The following is a 22,725-nucleotide window of genomic DNA, read 5'->3' on the forward strand; positions in this document are numbered from 1 at the left end:
AAACCCCAACATACACTGTTAATATTTATGTAGCTGACATTGTTCGCAGCACTTTTACATAGTGTATATAGTCATGTCATTAACTTTACCTCACAGGAGCTCACAATCTAATGACTACCATTGTCAGTCATTGTCTTATATTATTATGGTAGTCTAAGGCCTATTAACCTATCTGTGTGTTTTTGTGAGGTTGGAGGAGACCGGACTATCTGGGGAAACCCACAAAAACACAAGGATAACATACAAACTACATGGAGATAGGGTCTTGGCTTAGACTTGATCAAAGAAATTAATGAGGGAAGCACTCTTGATTGGCAACATATCTTACATTGTACACAACAGTACACTAACGTTTTTAAGCTTCTTGTTCTTCCTCAGGTGTACAACAAATGACATCAAAGAAGTGCAATTTATACAATATCATCCTCTCAGCCACACCCATTGGTAAAAGTAACCCCCTATCTGTGGCTTAACCCTTACTTATACATAGTAATCAATAAGGGAACTACACAGTCAGTGTAAACACCAGAAAAACATCTGAGATAATTGCACATTTTTTCATATAAAAATGTTTGTGGACAATATAAGATATATTGCCAATCAATAGTGCTTCCCTTGTTAATTTCTTTGATTGCATCTCAGTGTGGAGTGGTGAACCACAGGGGGTAAACACTGGCAGCCAGGTTAAAAGGTCGAGGAAGGGTCATCTATTGTGAGTCTTGGCTAAGATTTGAACTGGGGTCCCTAGCACTTCAAGGTGAGGTGCTTTTCACCACACCACCATGCCTGGTATGATGACATGCAGCTCATTTTACAGAGTAACTATCGCTGAGATGAGAAACACTATGGGGAGGAATATGCACTTGCAATCTTACAGTGTAGAGACACAGTAGGGAAGGCGATGAAGGTGCAGTGGGTATGTAACTGAAGGAGGACTATAACAGAATATATGCAAGTCTGAAGGTTTCCAGGCTTAGAGCATGGTGTACAAGATGTAAAAGAGAGATCCAAAGGAGGGGTGAAGTGAAGTCCTAAATGTGAGTATGAAAGGAATTTACCAAAATGGAAGGAGAAAAGGTTGTGAGTGGCATTGTATCTGGAAATTAGTGAGGAGTTGTAGTGAGGAGACAACTTATGGAGAGCTGTGTAAGAGAGGGTTAGGAGTGTAAACTGCATTGTCTGGGTAACTGGCAGCCAGTGAGAGGATAATCAAAGCAGCATCAGCTGAGTGAGAAGACAAGTAGTTGAGAGGAGTGGCTGAGTTCCGTATGGACCAGAGGGTGCTAGTCTGTCTACTGGGAGGCCACAGAATTGGATGCTGCAGCAGTCCAGATGGGATATAATTAGGGCATGCACAAGCATTTTAGTAGTTCCTTGAATGAGGAAGAGACATTTTAGACATGATAGAGTAGACCTGAAATTTAATGAAAATCTTTGAAATGCTAGGAAACTCTTCATTGAATTCGGATCAACAGTGAATCTAAAGAGACTGAGATTGATCAGTATTTTTTGCCATTGCCACAGTCACTGAAAACAGACGGTCTATTAATGTATATTGGCCCATACGCAATTCACTTCATCTACTTGTTCATTTGCAAAGTGCTGAAAAGGTTTTTTTTAAAGAGAAGCTAAAAATTGTCTCCTAGGAGAAAAAGTTAACTGCATATGGCCTATTATCGGTTATATAATGGGCTGCCTAGATGTATGCTGTATCTGGCATCTCTGGCAACAAACTGCTAAGCAAGAAAATAACTAGCTTTAGAAATTCATTTCTGTGACAAATCACTGGCACTGAATTGCTTGTGAGACACAAGCCTAAAGCCTAAATACCTAAAACATTGCTGGGAGGTCAGATATAGCCTGGAGGAAGTGGGACAAAGAAAATGGGCATTACAAGGAATTAGTACGAAACTGGTGTGAGAGGGTCAAACAATATGTATGATTCTGTAGCTGGGCAGTCCCAGTAGCAACCACATGTCTCGGCTGAGTAATAAGATGTGCACCGCGCCCTGTACCTTTCCTGACGCACTGCCGGGAGGTCGGGAGTGCCAGATCATCTAGGCTGAGTGCAAGTCAAGGGCATTGTTTTCTACATCTCACTCTTCAAGCACCACACTGTCATCCTTCCGCCCCCTCCATGGCAACAGAACACCTCTAAGCTAGCAACATATCTCAGAATCAGAATCAGAATCAGAATCAGTTTATTCGCCGAGTACGCTGTAGGCGTACCCGGAATTGGTTGTGGTACACATGGCAAAGGCAGGAGAGCGTGATACATTTAAAGCATTAAAAACATTTAAAACATTTGAGTCATTCGCTAGTTTTTAAGAGACAGGGCAGACATACATGCATTGGTGAGATTAGAAAGTGGGAACATATACATGTTACAGCATGCATGCCAGGCACTGAGAAGAGTACATTAGTCCTGGTAAAGGGTTGGTTAGTCCGTGATCAGGACTATAGGGGCCCAGATGGGCAAGTGTTCAGTAGGAGAACAGCTTGAGGAAAGAAGGTGTTCCTGCGCCTTGTGGTTCTGGTGCGGATTGTTCTGAACCGGCGGCCTAGTGGGAGTGGCTCAAAGAAGCGGCTGCCCGGGTGGGAGCGATCTTGTGCGATCTTGCAGGCTCTTTTCCTCAGTCTGGCGGTGTGGATGAGGTCAAGGGGGGGCAGGGGCGTGCCGATGATCTTTTCTGCAGCACTAATTACTCTTTGTAGTTTATACTTGTCGCTAGCTGTTGCCCCCGCATACCAGACAATAATGGAGGAGCACAGGATGGACTCAATTGTGGCAGAGTAAAAACTGGAGAGCAGCTCCCGTGGGATGCCAAATTTCTTCAGCTGGCGCAGGAAAAATAGTCTCTGCTGGGCACTCTTCTGTGTTTTGGTGGTATTTTGCCCCCATCTGAGGTCCCTGGATATGGTGGTGCCTAGAAACCGAACGCACGGTACCCTGGTGACTTCGGTCTCGCCAATGCAGACTGGTGGGAGGGCAGGGGGGAGTTTCCTGTAATCCACTATCAGTTCGACAGTTTTGGCCGCATTGAGGACGAGGTTGTTGTCTTTGCACCAGTTGCAGATCCTCTCGATCTCGCTGCGGTAGGCCTGCTCCTCCTTCCTGCTAATGAGGCCGATAATGGTTGTGTCGTCCGCAAATTTGATGACCTTAACGGAGTCAGCATTTGAGATGCAGTTGTTGGTGTAGAGGGAAAATAAGAGGGGGGACAGAACACACCCCTGTGGTGTCCCTGTGTTGGTGGTTCTCTCGCTGGAGGAGCAGTCCCCGAGCTTAACCCGTTGTGTTCTGTTTGAGAGAAAGTCCCCCACCCACCTGCAAAGGGGTGCGTCATATCTGTATAGAACTCAGCCTTTAAGTGTTGCCTGAGGGATTAAGTCTCTGTGGGTGGGGGGATAGGACACTGTGCTTCAAAGAGTTTAGAGAAGTCACACATACTATCTTCACACCTACCCCAGCATAAATAAGCACAGCTGGGGGGTGGGGGGTTGTGGCAGCTCCTATAGCTATTAGAGACCAAGGGGAACTGCAAGAAAAATGAAGAATAAAAAAAATAATACTTGGTTCCTACAGCAGGGCACTGTTTTCTCATCCTCCCCCTCACCACTCCAAAAAACAGAATACATTGCTTGGCCAGCAGCCAAACAGCGTGTCTGCATTGTATTTGCTCCTAAACTTCTGCCAAAATTGTCATCATTGTCTAAAGTCTGACTCTATACATAGCTTTTGATTGCAAGCCTTATACAACAGAGTCCCATTTCCCTCCCGAGTCATGATTTCATGATTGTTTCACATTTTTAATACTCTTCTTTAACTTGGTTATTATGTAGTGCTGTGTAATATATGTGTGCTTTCAAAAATAAAAGATAATGATAATAATACAAACAATGTATAAAAAATGAAAACTATGTATAAAAGCCTTTGTCTCCCGCAGTGGTCTGGTATAGTTTACTATATGTGTCTATCTGGCTAGTAGTGTGACTTTGCAACATATGTAGCTGGTACCTAAAAAAGTAGCAAGTACCTGGATCTATAAAGCACTAAGCATTGTGTATTGCAAAGCTTAGCTGGCTAGTAACAGACTGACTTCCCTGGCATGGAATAATATGACACAGACAAAAAAGAACAGAAGGGGAAGTGGCACAGAACATTGTATGATACTTAGGTTAGGCATAAAAGGTAAGCCATTTTAACACTGATGTCTGCTTTATCTTGTCTGCGATAATATAGTTCTTGAAGCTAAGAAGCAGCTGTGAGACATTACAAGTAATTGCCGAATGCTGTCATCGCATTTGCGTACAAGAGAAGAGCGGCAACAAACTATCAATCAGTAACAGGGATAAATCTACTGGCTCAGATCACTGAAACTGCTTCCTCTCATTGTCATGGCAACAACATCAGCAGCCACACAGTTTGATGCTTGATTGCTTTACTCGCTATTCTGGAAAGCGGCTGAATTGCTCCATTAATTTTATTTTTCTAAACCTCATTTATTTTAGGTAGTAAATAACCTGGAACTAATTTTGAATCATGAAATGAAACACAGAGCCACATCAAGAAAACGATTGATATTAAAATACTCCTGGATGTCAAGTACAAACAGTACATTTTTCCTAAAGGAGCTATACATCATAGCTATTATCTTTTAGAATGAGCAAAGTTCTGCTGATACTGTTCAATAGTACATGTAAATATGTATTTATGATTTAGTTCAGATGAGCACTGATTTATTCTTTCATTCAGATGAGAAATCACAGAGAAGCATGTAGTCAGTATGATCATGTGATTTGTACATCTATGGCTGACCAATCCCCATATAATGGTCATTAGTGATGCTCATCTGTATGAGAATTCACAGAGAAAGGAGCAGGTGACATTATGGTCCGGTGACATTGATTTGTAAGGCTCTGATTTGCTGGCTACAGTGGTGAGGTAAAGAAGGAAGTGCTAATCAGAGTCTTGCAAATGTATCAGCTGATCAAACTGATCACGTGCTTCTCCATGAGTTATAGTACATACCAGCATCACTAATGATCATAGGTTTCTTCCTGTATTTTTTACAATGGTAATAAGAACCAATTACAGACTTACAAATCTATAGCAAACTTGACACCTCAGTGGCCTGATTCTATTTTGGAGTTAATTATGCTACTAATGTAAATAGCATGCAGCAAAATGAAATGTACTTTAGAAAAAGACAATAAACAAGGTTGCTGTTTACTGCTGAAAATTACATATCAGATGATCAAACAAAAGACTCATGCAAACTGCAAATATGTCTGCAAATTTAGGGTCAGATACTACAGCAAGGTTTTTTGTTCACTCAGCATACAATTAACATGCTGAGAGGACTCGGAGATCTCTTGTAATGTGCTGGCATTTCACAGCAATCTCAATAGTCTTCTTAAAGAGAAACTTCAGCCTAAACAAACATACTGTCATTAAGTTACATTAGTTATGTTAATAAAAAGAGATAGGTAATATAATCTCTTACCCACCCTGTTTTAAAAGAACAGGCAAATGTTTGATTTCATGAGGGCAGCCATCTTTTTCGTTGAAAGGAGGTGACAGGGAGAATGAGACACAGTTCCAACTGTCCTGTGTGCTGATCACCCCTCTCAGTTGCTAGGCAATGTGAATAACAACATAGGAAATCCCATCATGCTTTGCACAGCATCAGGGAAAAAAGCCCAGGCAGTTTTCTTTGATGGGTGGAGCTTAGCAAAAAATGCAGTTAAAAATGATGCTTTGGTAAGAAAAACAAAGTTCTGATGCTGTGAAACTGTTAAAGAAACACCAAGCCTTTTCAGTTCTGCTGAGTAGATTTTTAGTCCGGAGGTTCACTTTAAGGAATAGTCTTTAGCACCAAAACAGTCAATATTGGTTTCCTACAACATGCCACTAGGCTCTAGCAGGTTCCTGCAATGTGGCAGCACTGTGGCAATATCACAGTAGCAAATTTAGAGTAAGGGTGGTGCAGGAAACATGAAACACAGTGGGCCTATTTACAAAAGTTCCTGGGACTGGAGATCCTTAGAGAACATAAGTTATACAGCACCCTGAAACTGAGATTATTAAAAAAAAATGTCTGTTACCAGATGCAACAGATGGCAACCTGGAATCTTCACTTTGGTCATATCAGACTAAAGTGGGAGATAATTAAAGGTCAATCAATTAACAGTTGTGCAATAAGGCACACATCCATGTAAGCACAGCAAGAACTTTGTCCTCCATTTACTACATGCAACTGTAAGCAACACTCACTATGGTCCAATATGACCCAAGCAAAGCTTGTAAACGTTTTCAACCTAACAGCAGCCATTCTGCATTTATTAGAAGCCAGTAGGACTAAGTATGCCGTTGGAAATCAGAGTACTGAGGCAAGTGATAGGTATAGTGTTACTGGGGATTGGGAAGGAATTGGTCTGCACACAACCAGGAAGTGAGCAAAGATGCAACTATGCTGCCAAGGCTAAAAAATGATGGTGAAGACTGGCATGTCACAGCCATTGCCTAACTATGCTGGGTTGTGTGTAAAGTGGACACAAATCAAAAAGTGACCATACCTTGCACAATAAATAACATAACATTTTAATATGACGTCTTGATTTCTTTTTAGGCATAACTATTAATTTAACTAATTGCAGGCTGAAGCCTCCTCCCTACCACAGGCATCCTGGGCAGGATGGTGTTGCATGCTGGGACAACTACTTAACAGGCTCCCAGAATCACAAATGCAATTAAAATTGCAGAAAAACGCATCCATTTATGTTTTTCATGTGTTCGTAAAGATGTTGGTAGCCTGAATTTGATGCAGCAACCCCACTTATAAAAAATGTAAACAACAGTGCAAGAGTTGGCAGGTAGTATTGCTATATTTTCTATTTATAAGGCTGTAGGTGCAATATGGCCAAAGCTCTTTTTTTAATATGGTTCATCTTTAAAGGGAACCTGAGGTGAGATGGATATGGAGGCTACCATATTTATTTCCTTGTAAACAATGCCTGTTGACTGGCAGCCCTGTTGATCTTCTAGAATAAATATTGTCTGAGTAAAAACCCTGGAACAAGCATATGGCTAATACAGTAAAACTTGAGTCAGCTGAGTCAGAGTCCCTGATCTGCTGCAAACTGCATACTTGTTCAGGGTCTATAGCTAAAAGTATTGAAAACATAGGATCAGGAGGACTGCCAGGCAACTGATATTATGTTAAAGGAAATCAACATGGCAGCAACCATATCCCTCTCACCTCGGGTTCCCTTTAAGGGAAGGGGGGGGGGGGGTTGTTTTCTTATTCTTTTTCTAGTTTCACAAATCACAATACTTGAAGCAACACTTCAAAATTAACAATGCACAAATAATGTCTCCTACTTTTCATGTTAAATATCAAAAGCTTTAATTCATTGTGTGTAGAATTTAGCTCTACTGGAACAAATCATTCACAGAGGGGTGTCTGCTTCAATGAACAGCCAGTGTTGCATATCAGATTACAGAGTATTTTTCTCTGAAAGCAAAAAAAAGTATAAAAAGCTATGGTGTTAGATTTCACCGACAATTACAAATGTTTATAACAAGTTACATTTCCTCTGCTCTCCTGCAGACAGCTCAGAAACACAGGCAGCTCTAGTGAGAGCTTTCTCACACATAGAGTTAACAGATGTAGTGAAGGGCATTCCCCCTTCCCCTCATGTTTTACTCTGCAGGCAGATTTGACCAGACTTGACATCAGTTAAGAGAGAAAGGAATTTGATACAGTAAACTAAAGAGATAAGTAAGTGAATACATCATTATTTACCAGCACATCAGGAACTCTCTCAATCCCAGGTTAAAAAACATGTTAATCGATAGTCGATGGTGTTCCTTTAAGTACCATAATTGTACAATGTTTAGCAGTTCATCAACAGAAATTGTGGTTCAGCCAATACTTTGATAATACCTGAACAAAAGGCATGTCTTATGCAAGTTTACTTTGTGGGTATGATCAATACCTGGAGTCCTGGAAACCACAACCAATTCAGTCACAAGAGAAATTCAACAATAGCAAGAGAACACAATGAGGAAAAAAACACAAAAGAAAAAACAATTCTCAGGATGTTTGCTGGAACTGATAATGAGAGCAGTGAGTACTGCAGTTAAGAGCAATAATACCCAGCATTTCTGCAAGCATGGCAAAGATCTGCACAGTTTGCTTAACAACAGGAAATTATGGGTCCAACAGAATCACATGTTTCAGGCACAGTAGTGTCACTACGTAAAGTCTTCCAGCATGCTTGAAAATGTCAACTAACACAAAAAAACCTTTACAAGATAGCAGCTGGGGAAGTCATGGAAATGTTGCTTTCACTGTCCAGGGCTGTACCAACATAAAAACACTATAAGAAAAACTATGAGCTTCAAAAGAAGCAGCTGCATCTATTCATTATTGGTTATGTTTGGACTGGAGAATATAAAGATGAAAGAAGATATGCTATTGTTCCGCTGTTTAATGCCCAGCTTCAGCTAAAGATCTTACTATGTAATCTGGTAGTTAATTTGTTAAAAGTAGAATGCTCACGTCACCTTTTGTGCCAAATTATGCTTCTAAAGCTAACAGTTCTGTTTTAAAAATCTGATCATGTGACCTGAAGTAGCTCAGCTAATGGAGGTAAAGTGGAAGTTCTCGCATTTCTCAAAATGTACGTTCTCAATGATACTTGGTTCTACTCTTTGAATTCACAGGTCTTCTCACCACCCACCGCAGCATCAGGACTAAAGAAGCATCCAACTCTGTGGTTGGTGAAAGGGACTATGGGAAGCAACTATGGCCACTAACCTCTTAATTTTCCCTAGTGCCAGTAGGTGCCAGTGACATCACTAGATGACTGTGGCACATACTTAACAACCATAGTGCCTGGAGAGAAGTAGAGGTGACTCAGGACTATTGTGAGCCTTAAGCTGGCCATACACTGGCCCGATTTGCCGCCGTTTCGACAGCAGATTCGATCACTGGGATCGAATCTGCTGCCAATCGTTCGCGCTACACGCCGAATTTCGATCCATTTCGTCCGATCCCGTCGATCGCTCCGTGCGGAAAATTACCGTCGATCGCCCGCGGGTAGGGAGCGCGTCGCTAGCGGCGTTTGCGTGCCCGACGACCGACGCAATAGAGCGGCAATACATTACCTGCTCCGCCGGCGCGACTGCCCCCGGTCACCGCTGCTCCGTCTCCGTGCTGGTCTCCGGCATGCTTCAGTTCCTCCTGCCCGGCAGGAAGTTTAAACAGTAGAGGGCGCTCTACTGTTTAAACTTCCTGCCGGGCAGGAAGAAGTAAAGCATGCCGGACCTGGAGACCAGAGCGGAGACGGAGCAGCGGTGACCGGGGGCAGTCACGCCGGCGGAGCAGGTAATGTATGCGGCGGGGGAGGGAAGCAGCAGCACCACCACCACAACAGATTGTGAACGGTTTCAGGCTGAAATCGGTTCACAATCTGTTTGCAGTAAAGGTAGCCATACGATCCCTCTCTGATCAGATTCGATCAGAGAGGGATCTATCTGTTGGTCGAATCTGATGGCAAATCGACCAGTGTATGGCTACCTTCACATATACCTCTTGCCAAAAACTACATTCCTTTAGCAAACAGTACTGATGTATAACATGTAAAACAGACATTTGCTAATCACAGCAACCCAGCATAAAATAGTCACAGTGATCTTAGCCCTGTGGTTTCTGCCAGCTCCCAGATATAGACTTCTGAACCTGATCATGCTGGGCAGGAAGAGGGTTGGGGAGTAGTAATGCTAATGAGGGAGGAGGTAAACCATCTTTCTGAATCTAATGGGTACTCAAGAAAAACAGAGAAACCCAGCTTCCAGACACAGATAAGCTGCCTTGTTTTATTTGCACTGTAATGGCTTTATATGATGCTTAGATATTATTCAAAAAGATGTCAACCTTGCATGGGCGGGAGAAGGGAAAAGGTCATATTTACCTATAGTTCTCCCCAAGGCAGAGCAATGGAATGCAAGTGCTGCTCCTCCTAATGCTGATTCTGGGGGGACCCTAGGGGAATATTCAGCATGATGCTCAGAGATCCACTTTAGGTAGAAGTAAATATGTTTTTTCCAGTAATTTTATTTTTCTTTGCATCCCAGCTTTGCTTAAAGCTAATCTAAATCAGACACAAAGCCTAAAATAAACACACTGGTGTCATGATCGCTGCTGCAGCAGGTATTGCTGGAAATAGTAGTGCTGCAGCTCAGGCAGTTCTGATCTCTTTCCATGCAAGCTGCATAGCTTTGTCTGTCTTTCCCTGCTGTCAGCTTGTGACTGATTATCATTCACCTGTGTGGGAATCTGCATGTCTGCTCCCATTGGATGACCTCAGTATAAAGATCTGCTTCCTGCAGGACTCCTCGGGTTTTCATAGCTTCAGTTTAAGCCTGTCTTGCTGTCGCTTCAGCCCCCGATCGTGTTTCTTGTTCTAAAGATACTTTGCTGGTCTTTGCATCATATAATGGTTCATTGCCAATATATATGCATACCAGCACGTTTATTATTTTCCTTGTATTCGTGTTACGTTGATACATCAGTGTCGCTGATGTATACGTACACGAACTGTTTATATCCTGTGTGCAGTTAGTCAGCCTTCCAGCACGTTTTGGTAGGTTGCGCGTACCGTGATCACCCGTGCTGAGGTAGTTACCCTGCTCCTGGTTCTGTTTGTGGATTGCGTTCATCTCTGCGAAGAGATACCGAATCCTTCTGAATCCTGTTCTGTTACCGTTTGTGGATTGCGTTCATCTCTGCAAAGAGATAACGAATCCTTCTGAATCCTGTTCTGTTACCATTTGTGGATTGCGTTCATCTCTGCGGAGAGATAGCAAATCCTTCTGAGTCCTGTTCCCTGTATTACTCCTGTCCTAGTCAGAGTTCCTGCTTATGTCATATATCGGTTCATTGCCGATATATACATATGTTAGTCAGACGTTACAAATAGTTTCATTGATAGCTGTAATTGTAATACGCTAGGAAAACATACTTATTGTATATTTGTCTGTGTTACGTTCATCTATCTTGATCCTGCTATTTCCTGACTATCCTGTCCTGTCTTTGTGAGGCACGCCATCGCTGCAAACGGATTGGCTGCCTCATTCCAGTCTGTCTTGTTTTGGACGCTTGCTGTCACTAAGTAGCGGCTAGCTAGCAAGCGTTCATTCTGTCTACCTGTCCTGATCTCCTCAGTTCTGGTTTATGCGCTCAGCGCTACTTTGCGCTGAGACGTTATAGCGAAAGTATTGTTTGTGGCTGTCGGATCTGCACTGGCTCTGTGCGCCACAATCTCCTATTGGAGTCAGTCCTCCCCTCCACTATACTAGGGATAGCCTGTTTCCTTGTGCTAGTGTGTGTACCTCCTCCACGTCAGCTCATGCGTTGCATGCTGACTGTGGAGAATACACCACCAAGCCTTACAACTGGAAAGCAATTTTGCATTCATGAGGGATATAATGGTTTTTCCTTCAGCATGCAGGACATGCAAGGATAATGTTTGTGGTGCATGGACTTATAGATATTGTTGTGGTTTTATTTCTATGGAACCACTGTCTCCTTTATATGTTTGGTCTGCTCACCATAGGTCAGTGGCTGTTTTCTTTGTTGCCACCACCTTACAGTTTGAACAGCATCATGATGTGACAAGTAGCCGGCGCTGCTCCCACAAATGTAGTGCTAAAGTGTACCTGAAACTGGTTCAAACTGTCTAATGTAAACTCTTCTGCATGTCCTAGGATGTGTGAACTCTTAAGCTGCTCCATCTGTTCCTTCCTTATTTGCATAGTGGCATAATTCCCATTGGTAAGCTTCATGCAAATCCAACTGTCAGAGCACATAATCATAATAATTATAATAATAATAAAAATAAACGTTGGATAGTAAATATACTTAAAGGGACACTTAAGTCAAACAAAAAAAATGAGTTTTACTCACCTGGGGCTTCCAATAGCCCGCTGCAGCTGTCCGGTGCCCTCGCCATCTCCCTCCGATCCTCCTGGCCCCGCTGGCAGCTACTTCCTGTTTCAGTGACAGGAGCTGACAGGCTGGGGACGCGAGTGATTCTTCGCATTCCTGGCCACAATAGCGCCATCTATGCTGCTATAGCATATATCATATACCATATAGCAGCATAGAGGGTGCTAATGTGTCTGGGAACGCAAAGAATCACTCGCGTCCCCAGCCTGTCAGCTCCTGTCGCCAAAACAGGAATTGGCTGCTGGCGGGGCCAGGAGGATTGGAGGGAGACGGCGAGGGCACCGGACAGCTGCAGGGGGCTATTGGAAGCCCTAGGTGAGTAAAACTCATTTTTTTTGTTTGACTTAAGTGTCCCTTTAAGGTGGCTATACACTGCTCAACCAAACCATTCATATCTTAATTAAGAGCATCAAGTGTACAGGAAATTTGAATGTTTGGGGTTTTTTTTAGTTAATAAAGCTACATTTTAATAACTCAATTGAATTATTAGATCTAAACCATTATCTAACTCTGCAGTACACTTTCACAGCAAAACTAGTTTTCAGGATGCCTGTCGAAGAGACCTGAGCTCTCTTAAAAGCGTTTCATCTTCCATCTTCTCTCAAAGGACCACTATCACAAAAAAAAAGTGTAAACCTTAAAGTACTTGTGTTCATAGATACATTTGCTGACAGTAAAATGCTCTCTAAATTACCATTTTTTATGTCTTTCTAAAAATTACAATATGATATGTATTATTAATTTGACAGCTCTAAACCTGGTTTTGGAGTGGCCCATTGTGTGTGTATACAGCTTTACTTTGAAGATAAAAAGTATTCATTGCAAAAGTTGCAGAGGTTTTACCCAAATCACTGATTTTTTTTATACATTAAAGACTAAATTATTATTATTATAATTATTCATTTATAAAGTACTGGCATCTTCCTAAGCACTTTAGAAAACATATACATGTCACTGACTGTCCTCATAGGAGCTCACAATCTACTGCCTGTTATAGTCTAATGTTTTCATCACAATCTAAGGCTGATTAGGGGTAAGTCAATTGAATTACTTATTATTACTTAGCTGATTTCAGTTATCTCAAGGGGATGAGAAATAGCAACCAAAAGAACATATGAAAAACATGTTAATTTCCAAATCCATGACAAAATATTTTAGTAGTTTTGGATAGTGTGATAAGGGATTAGAAACCATGTGGGTTTTTATTGCTGTCCAGTGTCTCAGTCTGTGAGAATTACAGATGGTGAATGAGATACTAGTATTTTGGAGTTGATACAAATTTTAAGCGGGCAAAAGTTAGGCAAGCATGCAGAAAAGCAGCTTTCAGCGACAATCAGCATTTTTCGACCCCGTAGGGGGTCACGGAGGGGCGACAGTTAATGACCCTGGGGAAAAACATCAAAATGTGGTGTTTGCATTAACAATGGTAAAGGACAGTACCAGCACTGCCCATTCATTTGAAAGAGCTATAAGAGCACTGCCCATTCATTGAAAGAGCTATAAATGTACCAGAGGCATTAAGTAGTGCATCGTTTATACTTACATGGGGCTTCCACCAGCTCCATGTGGGCCTCCCCAGCTGCTCTGTTGTCCCGTTCTCTGCTCCAATAAACTGGCCAGTTGCCCCCAGCCATGCTACACTGTGCAAGCGCGGCCTACCCACACCCCTGTCATGCTACCATGGCCAGGAGCGTTGGTGCAGAATGCTCCTGGTCACGGGGGCGACAGGCACACACGTGCGGCTGGGCATGTACAGTGTAGTGTGACTTGCCTAATTTATCAGAGCAGAGAAAGGACAACGGAGTACTGGGCAGGATGGCAGGGGAGCCCTAAGCCTGCATGGAGCTGGAGGGAGTCCCAGGTAAATATAAATGATGCAATACAGCCACCGTTTACTGCCAGCAAGGTGTCCTTGTGACTTGGGCCTTAGAATACCAGATAGGATTTCATAGCTCTGCCTTATTTCCTGGCCCTATGACCACCTATTTCCATCCACATTAAAGCCACAAACTCCATGGATGTCCCTTAGACAAGTAGTAAAAGAAAATCTGTTTAAGGGATCACATGACAGTAATAACAAAACCAAAAGTTTTCATATATATTCCAAAAATAAATGAGCTTCATAGTAAAAACTGAGTTTCTTGGAAGATTTACTTTAACCCTGAACATACTGTGAACAGAAAAAAAGGAGATTGGTACTATTGTATGAAACTGAAAGGTTTGGCAAGATAACGATCTTCAGCCTTTAGCAGGTAATCTCACGCACTGTAAATTATTTAGCAATGATCCCTGTCCACCCAAGGAAATCCATTTATATTTTGAGTTTATTTCTTCTAGTAGCTAAATGTTCATATCATTCTATTGGGGAATCTGGGAAAACACATTTTAGGAAACAGGCAAATCAATCATTTCTCTCAATCGAGAAAGGCACATGTGGATTATAATGTGAACCTGCATCTACACCTTCAGTGTATTAGGTTAGGGGGCTGTAAATTACTAGAATTCCCCAGACATCTCAAATCCTGCTGGCAATGCTAAGGGGACTCCTACAAAATATGGAAGGCAGTCAGCTACAAATGGCACATTAACTAGGAAAATATAATTAGCCACTTCAATGAAAGAAGAATGAGAGAAAGAGATGTAGATAGTGGAGAGAGAGAGAGAGAGAGAGAGAGAGAGAGAGAGAAGAGAGAGAGAGAGAGAGAAGAGAGAGAGAGAGGAGAAGAGAGAGAGAGAGAGAGAGAGAGAGAGAGAGAGAGAGAGGAGAGAGAGAGAGAGAGAGAGAGAGAGAGAGAGACGAGAGAGAGAGAGAGAGCGAGAGAGAGAGAGAGAGAGAGAGAGAGAGAGAGTTATGCAGATAGTGAAAGAGAGAGATGTAGATAGTGAAACAGTTAGAGAGAGATGCAGATAGTGTGTGAGAGAGATGCAGAGAGAGAGAGAGACAGACAGAGGGAGGGGGATATGCAGTTAGTTAGAGAGTGAGATATGCAGATAGTGAAAGAGAGAGGGAGAGAGAAAGAGAGATGCAGATAGTAAAATAAAGAGATGTAGATGGAGAGAGAGAGAGAGAGAGAGAGAGAGAGAGAGAGAGAGAGAGAGAGAGAGAGAGAGAGAGAAATGGAGGAGAGTCTTCTAAGGAAATGTGGTAAGAGTGCTCATTATAAGGGCAGATTATCACTCATTATGTAGCTTACTATGGCAACACAATAAAGCAGCATTACACAGGGACATCAATTTCCTTTGACATGTTTATAGGCAACTGTGTTTAACCACAAACTGACCAGGTACAACCAAATAAGCAGTCCCAGTAAAATGCTTGCTAATTACACTAATGATTGTCAGTGAAAGTTGAGTCGTTCTAAAAAAATGAACATTATATATATATATATATATATATATATATATATATATATATATATATATTTATACACACACATGCTATGCATGCCTTTTCTAAATAAAATTGTTCGCAGCCTCATGAATATTTATTTGACTTTTATGCAAATCCCAAAATAGAAATTCACTCAGCTTCATGATACACTTGGGCTATGTATGTGAGATGGAATAAGGTAATTACCATTTTATGTTCAATTTATGTATACTCTCACTCAGATGAAAAGCAAGTTGGTGTCTAAACATGGCTTGGTACTAAATTGTGTTGCCATTTAACAGTAAAAACCCAACACTTCTTCAAGGCTGAGATTGTAGTGCGGATCTCTTCAAAACACACGATCCAGTAAGGAGGATTGCTACCCTGCCTACACTGTGATTAACATTCTGAGACAGTAAACCCACTTTACACTAAATATTCCATCAGTTAACATCCCAAAATGTGCAGTCCAACCATAAACCACTTCTACAGCACAGTAAAAAGTCATGTAAAAGTTATTTATATCATATTTAATGCCAAGCAAATAAGTCATGTAAAAGTTATTTCTATCATATTTAATGCCACGCAAATAACATAATCAACTTTGGAAACTTACATTTTACATATGCTCTCTGCTTAAAGTGTACCTGTCATGACAGAAATATAGCTCTTACAGCTATACATAGCTATACAGAAGCTCTAGCGTCATGACACTGTATGACTGGTTGTTGAGCTGTTGGCATGGTATCTGCTTTAACAGGGCTGTTTCTAGGCTAAATTGCACCCAGGGCGAGGTTGTAAAAATTGCGCCTGAATCCCCCCACCCCCGTTGACTCGCGAACGCTTAGGGCCCTTTTCCACAAGCAATCCCAAATCACAAACGCCAGCGATTCCGATGTTACATTAATTTTGTTATGCGATTGCGATTTTTCATCTGTAGTACATTATCCCTCTTATAGTGGAAAATACTTCTCATGATTTCTATGATAAAGTAGCAACCATAGCGATTTAAAATTACTAGCAATTTGCGATTTAGCTGTGCAGTGGAAAAGGGCCCTTACTCTTTAGGGACAGTCGCACAGCCACAGGTCACAAGTAGATCTGCCTACTTACTAGTGACCAACCGCTCATCCAGAAGGAAGCAGGAGCCAGGAACCACACAGGCCAAGAGAGCCCGGAAAGCTGACTCTTCCATGGGGTGCGGTGCACTGACAGCCTGCAGTACCGCTACAGGACATCAGGTGTCATCACATGGTGGTGACATGATGATGACTTGACATCTGACGCAGGCAGTACAGGAGGAGTCAAGGAAGGTGATCGCGCTGGTAATCTTCTTTATTCTTCCATCTGGCTGCACCACGTGTCCAAAGCTCCCTAACGGTTATGGCCTGCACCCCCGTTCTTCTACCTGCACCCAGGACGGTCGCCCTGCCCGCACTGCCCATGAAAACGGCCCTGTGCTTTAATGACATTTAGCAGTGAAACCAAGGGGTTACCTTGGCAACCAAGGAATTTGCTATGTCTTCAAAAAAGGCCTCCAATAGCTGCTTGCATCTTTTATCACAGATTAATAAACAAACTTATAAATACGACATATCCACTTCAAATTGCTTTCTGATCAATAATACAATTATAGTTACAGTAATTTTCTCTCCAGAAGAGATCTGAGCAAGTTCTGGCTCCAATTGTTTACATGTGTTCTGCTGTACCAGCCATCTGTATTCATACACTGTGCAGTCCAGCCCTGCTGGACTGATAGGCTGCATTTGCTCGCTGGTGACACATCACTGTTAGTAAATGCAAAGAGGAGCTCTAACTCCTTGTCTGATTGAGGTCTATGCACCTGTAAGCAGTGGGCAGATGATTGCTGAGGACAATTTATGCCTTGATAAAGGGGTATGAAACGTTGGTATGGGAAACATTGACTTTTTAAGGCCTCTTGCACACTGCACGTGATTCCGATTCAGATTCCGCTTTTTAATCAGTTTTTACATCCGATTCAGATTCAGATTTGCAGTTTGCTCCCTGCACACTGCAAATCGGAATCTGAATCGGATGTAAAAACAGATTAAAAAGCGGAATCTGAATCGGAATTGCTTGCAGTGTGCAAGAGGCCTAATATTGCAAGTTACAATAATATACGTTTTTGAGATGTACCTGCTACCCTTCTTTTAATGTTGGACTGATAGGACATGTAAACAGCCGAATTGTTCTCAGATCCCTTCTTAATGACAAATCAGTATTGTATTATAACAGCATTACTGGTCAGGAAGCACTTGTATGATTTTTAGCATGTTAAAGTTATAGGATTTTATTACTGTGAAAGATTGTGAAGTATCCATAGAGTCTCACTAGTCTGTTGAAACTCTGCTTCTGAAAGGTGCAGAGGAATCAAGTGTGTCTGTATAGCAGCCAAGTCTATATGCATTGGAAGGAAAGCCATCCATGGCAAGACATACACCCAACAAGATATTCAGATCAGATTCATTAATAATTGCACAAGGAAATTTGGGTGTGGCTATACAGTAAATGCAAATTCCCTGGGTTTAGAGATTTATTGGCGTGCCCTGTTAAATTTGTGTGAAATATTTTTGTATGGCGGCTGTACCAACAAAATAGCGCCTATGTGGCCACAATACCGTCCGTTAGTGGCTGTACCATCGAAATAGTGGTTATTTGGCCACTAATTCTTTACAGTGGGTGTACACATGGGCGTCCGCAGAAAATATTCCACGGGGTGTGGGGGGGGGGGGGGGGGAGACCAAAAGGGGAGGGGGAGCAAGCCCTGCACGCCAAAAAATGGGGGGGGAAGTTGTGTGGCGCGCACAGCATGACTATGTACCAGGATGTGGGTGTGGTCACGGGTGGAACCAAATTTACATGACGTTAGCAATGGTGGGACATTAGACAACATTAGACTAGGACAATGGTAGGTATTGTGACTGCCTCCGACACAGGTGCATCCCAGTTTAGGTAGTGACAGGGACCATCCATGTTTAGTGACAGGAACCCCCCTAGCTTAGGTGATGGTCGTGACAGGAACCCCCACATTTAGTGACAGGGACTTCCCCCCAGTTTAGGTAGACAGGTGCCCTGGGTGTTATGTGACAAAAGCCCCCCAGTTTTAGGTAGTGACAGGGACCCTTCACCCCCCTAGTGACAGGTGATCCCCAGTTTTATGCAGTGACAGGGACCCCTCACACCCCTAGTGACAGATGGCCCCTAGTTTTAGGTAGTGACAGGGACCCCTCACCCCCCTTAGTGACAGGTGGCCCCCAGTTTTAGGTAGTGACAGGGACCCCTCATACCCCTAGTGACAGGTGCCCCCCCAGTTTTATGTAGTGACAGGGACCCCTCACACCCTTAGTGACAGGTGGCCCCCAGTTTTAGGTAGTGACCGGGACCCCTTCATATCCCAGTTAGGCATAGATGGGGAAGTTAGTGTTGGGAGGTCAATGTGAGAATAGGATAAGATAGGCAATAATAGAATATTAGTAAAATCACCATTCTTGTACTATCCAGAATAGTCGCTACTACAATATTGGTAACATTACCAATATACAACTATCAGCAATATCCACACTCATATTTCTTTGTGGCTTTATTGTATGTACTCTACTCAGCTGTAATATGGGGTACTCAAAGTGCAGTAGAGCAGAGGTGGGCTATAAATATAGCTCAGGGGGGAAGATACTGCAGCTTTACACATTCAGATCATAGCTATACATCTCTTAGCATAACATAAGCTGGTGATATTTGCATGAAGTCTAGTAATCACAGCAGGTACAAGAGCAAGCCTGGGATATCACGGAGGCACTCTGTGATCCTAAAAAAAGGCATATGGCTGCGAGGTAAATGTTTCTGCATAAAAGGTTATATTTCATTCTCACACACAGGCTTTGGATAACACACACAGCATATGCAAGATGGTACAGCTTACATCCTGGATTGTTCCAGTTCAGACAATTCTCTCATCTTATGCGAGACAGTAAAAAAGTAATAGAAGGAAAGCCATCCACAACTGCCCTAGGTTACAGAGAAGTTATTTAATATCACTGAGACTGGCAGGAGCAAAGCAATTTATCAGCTCTGTCGGCAGGAAGGACAGATACATCTAGGTCAGACACTATTATGTAGGAAATCTTTACAGGATGCAATAATATTTTAACACATGAAACTTTCACTTTGAGGCTATCAGCCTAAAATCTTGTCTGCTCAGGCAGCCTCCCCTGTCTGTGTGCTCTTGGAAGTGGAAGGTGGCATAGCATATTTGTCCTCAGAACTCTCATGTGGTTGGTTGACTGATTGCAAAGAAAACTGGAACAAAAGTGGAGCAGTTGCCCAGAGCAACCAATCACATCTCAGCTGATTATTTCTTGAAGGCATCTGCTCCACTTTAGCGCCAGTTTTTCTTGCACCTGTCTTGTTAAATCAACCTGCATGGTGGTGTTTTGTTGGGCTGTATCCAATACAATGTATATGTGGTCTTCAATATAAACAAGCTAAAACTGAATGTACAGACTGAAAAAGATTTACAGAGAATTACATGTATTCTTTAAATCATTTTGTAATATTCATTTTTTTGTAACCTACATTTCCTAGTGTGCACAGATCAGATTGAAATGTGTGTGGTCATTTATGCTGCAAGGGACTTCCACGATCAAGATGCTTTTAGTGACTTCTGTAATTTCAATGATTTTAAGTGTACCTGAGTGGAATCAATACAAAAGTTTTATACACACGGCTTCCTCCAGCCCCCTCCGCACCGAACGGTCCCACACCATCTTCCTCCGCCTCCTCCTTCTCTCGGTACAAGCCCCGTAAGTTTAGCCAGTCGGCGCATGCGCAGTGTGCCCCAGTTGGCCAAACTAACGGGGCTTCTACCGAGAGAAGGAGGAGGAGGAGGAGAAAGATGGCGTGGGAGCGATTGGTGCGGAGGGGGCTGAAGGAAGCCCCAGGTATGTATATTGTCTCAGGTTTCCTTCAAGGCGTCTTTCACAATGTGTCTTGTTGCATTCTGTTGCAATGGAAAATATCATGCAATGATATTCCTATCCTATAGTGCTCTCACAACGTGCGGCAAGGTGTGTTGCAAAGGAGTAACACATAACATGCGGTGCGTTTACCAGACAACGTGCGCATTTACAGTGGCAGTGAAGCATACTTTCATTGTACTGTATGTTTCACTGTATGGTTGCAGTAAACCGCACAGTGCAATGAAAGTATGCTTAAGGCTACGTTTCCACTAGTGCAGTGCGATTCCGTTGCGGAAAATGCAAACAAATTTGCATGCAGATGAGAATTCGTACACGTTTGTATGCAAATTTTGACGCAAAATCGCACGCGTATCGTGTATTTTTGTAAGTATGCGATTTTAACTATGTCAATGCCGGTGTGCTTTTACATTGATTTTTACATTAAAACTTGGGGAACGCATAGGGGAAATGCATGCGATTTTCCTATTAATTACATTACATGCGAATCACACACTATGCGTGCGGTGTGCGAATTCTGATGGCTCTGCTGTGCAGATTTTTTCTGCACAGTACAACACTCAGATTGTGGAAAGTGGAAACAGGCCCATTGACTTGTATTGGCTATGCGAATCTGCATGCAGAAAATGCATGCAGATTCGCGCTAGTGGAAACGGCATTTACTGCCTCTGTAAATGTGCGTTACTCTGCCGGAACCCGCCAAGGGCTATCATTCATAAAGCATTCCCGCATGCGGAAATGCTGAAAACAGCCGACTTTACCGAACACATAGCAAGATCTCCATTCATAAAGGCTCTTTCCGCATGAAAAGCTGACATTACCTAGCAGAGCGATAAATCACCCCCCATCGTAACAAATGTAACAAAATGTTAATTCATAAAGATTTACGCAAGCGGTATGAGGACGGGAAATACCGCTCCTTTGGTTGTGGCGATAACCATGTTAAGATAATGGAGACAGACCTCCCAGGCAGCTGCACTTTTTTTATGAATGACCGCACAGAAGTGTAAAATACCGAAAGCGGTGTTTTCCCGCACTGATTTGAATTACCGACCACATGTTTATGAATGATAGCCATTGTATCATCATATCATGCACTGTATACGCTTCACTGCTTGGTCACAGCTCCCATCAGATGGACAGTGGTGAGACTTTTTGGCAATGCAATGTGCACTGTGCTGAAGGACCCTTATAGCTAAGAGTCCAAACACAATCTATAAACTTCAGTCAATAAATCAATGTCTCATCTTCAGGGACAGTCAGGTTAGGTATAGGATAGGATAACTCATAGCTGATGACTGCAAGATCTTTGTCTATCTGGTTAGTTAACAAATAAGCCTGTTTATGAGAATGATAAGTCCTTACTCTCCTCACACTACAGTATTAAAATAAACCATTCAGCAGAAAAGCATACAGGCTAAAACCACAGTTTATGGAAGGAATTCACATCCATATTGTTATGAATGCAACTGCATTTGCATTTTACAAACTTTCTGTAAATGAACAGTGACAGGGGCACACCATGGATGCACATTACAGACATAGAAACCCCCTCTACTTCTAGTGTGTGTGCCTCCTGTCATCACAGCAATGCACATCACGCTAGCACAATGTATGTGTGTGTTAATTATAGAGAGACAATGCAAGGTGAGGAGGATACCACATTAATAGGATGATCACAGTGCACTGTCTAAACTCCCAGCTTCAGTTCAGAGCACCACTATACAACTGCAGCACAGGGCAGGTCAGGACTTTACAGACTAGATAATATAATATCACAAAACTAACAGCCAACATCATGACCACCTCCACGCAGACATCTACCCAGGAGCAGCATCCATCACACCTTACACATCATAATGTGATCATTGCAACCCCAGATAACTGAGATGTGTCTTACCTTAGCTCTCATTGGAGATAGTAGTCCTTCCATTTTGATCTAATCCTCATAACAATCCCAATCCTCCAGGTTAGTCGGGTTTGTTCATTAGTGAATTATCCCAGGTGCACAGAGACAAGCCAAGAGACGTATAATCAGCAGTAGCAGCCGGTCACAGAGTGCCTGACTCTAATCTCCAGCGCTGAGCTTCCCCAGTGAGTAGCCTGCTTCATAGCCAGCCTGGCTCCAGTACGGTGCGCGCTAGATGCTTGCAGCTATGTTTCCTCCACAGCCACTGACAAACGATCCCTGTGTTACGTAATGCACAGAGCACAGAGAGAGGGATCCTAGTCACTGAGAGATCAGGTCACAAGGGACAACATGTCAAGGTGTGCTCATTGTCCTGTGCAAAGCACAGAGGCAGGATAGGAAACAGCCCCACCTTCCACAGCCATACACTCTCTC

At 42.6% G+C, this 22,725-nt stretch overlaps 1 protein-coding gene across 1 annotated transcript in view; it reads right to left on the bottom strand.

Moving 5' to 3' along the window:
- Window positions 1–22,498, bottom strand: part of FRMD4A (FERM domain containing 4A) — a 527,110-nt gene extending 504,612 nt beyond the window's left edge. Inside the window, exon 1 of the mRNA XM_068276150.1 lies at window positions 22,282–22,498. Within this exon, the coding sequence (XP_068132251.1) occupies window positions 22,282–22,314 (33 nt within the window). The 5' untranslated portion in view covers window positions 22,315–22,498. The remainder of the gene's footprint in view (window positions 1–22,281) is intronic.
- Between the last annotated feature and the right edge of the window lie 227 nt (window positions 22,499–22,725).

Source organism: Hyperolius riggenbachi, chromosome 3, assembly GCF_040937935.1.
Source record: "Hyperolius riggenbachi isolate aHypRig1 chromosome 3, aHypRig1.pri, whole genome shotgun sequence".
In the NCBI taxonomy this organism is placed as follows: domain Eukaryota; kingdom Metazoa; phylum Chordata; class Amphibia; order Anura; family Hyperoliidae; genus Hyperolius; species Hyperolius riggenbachi.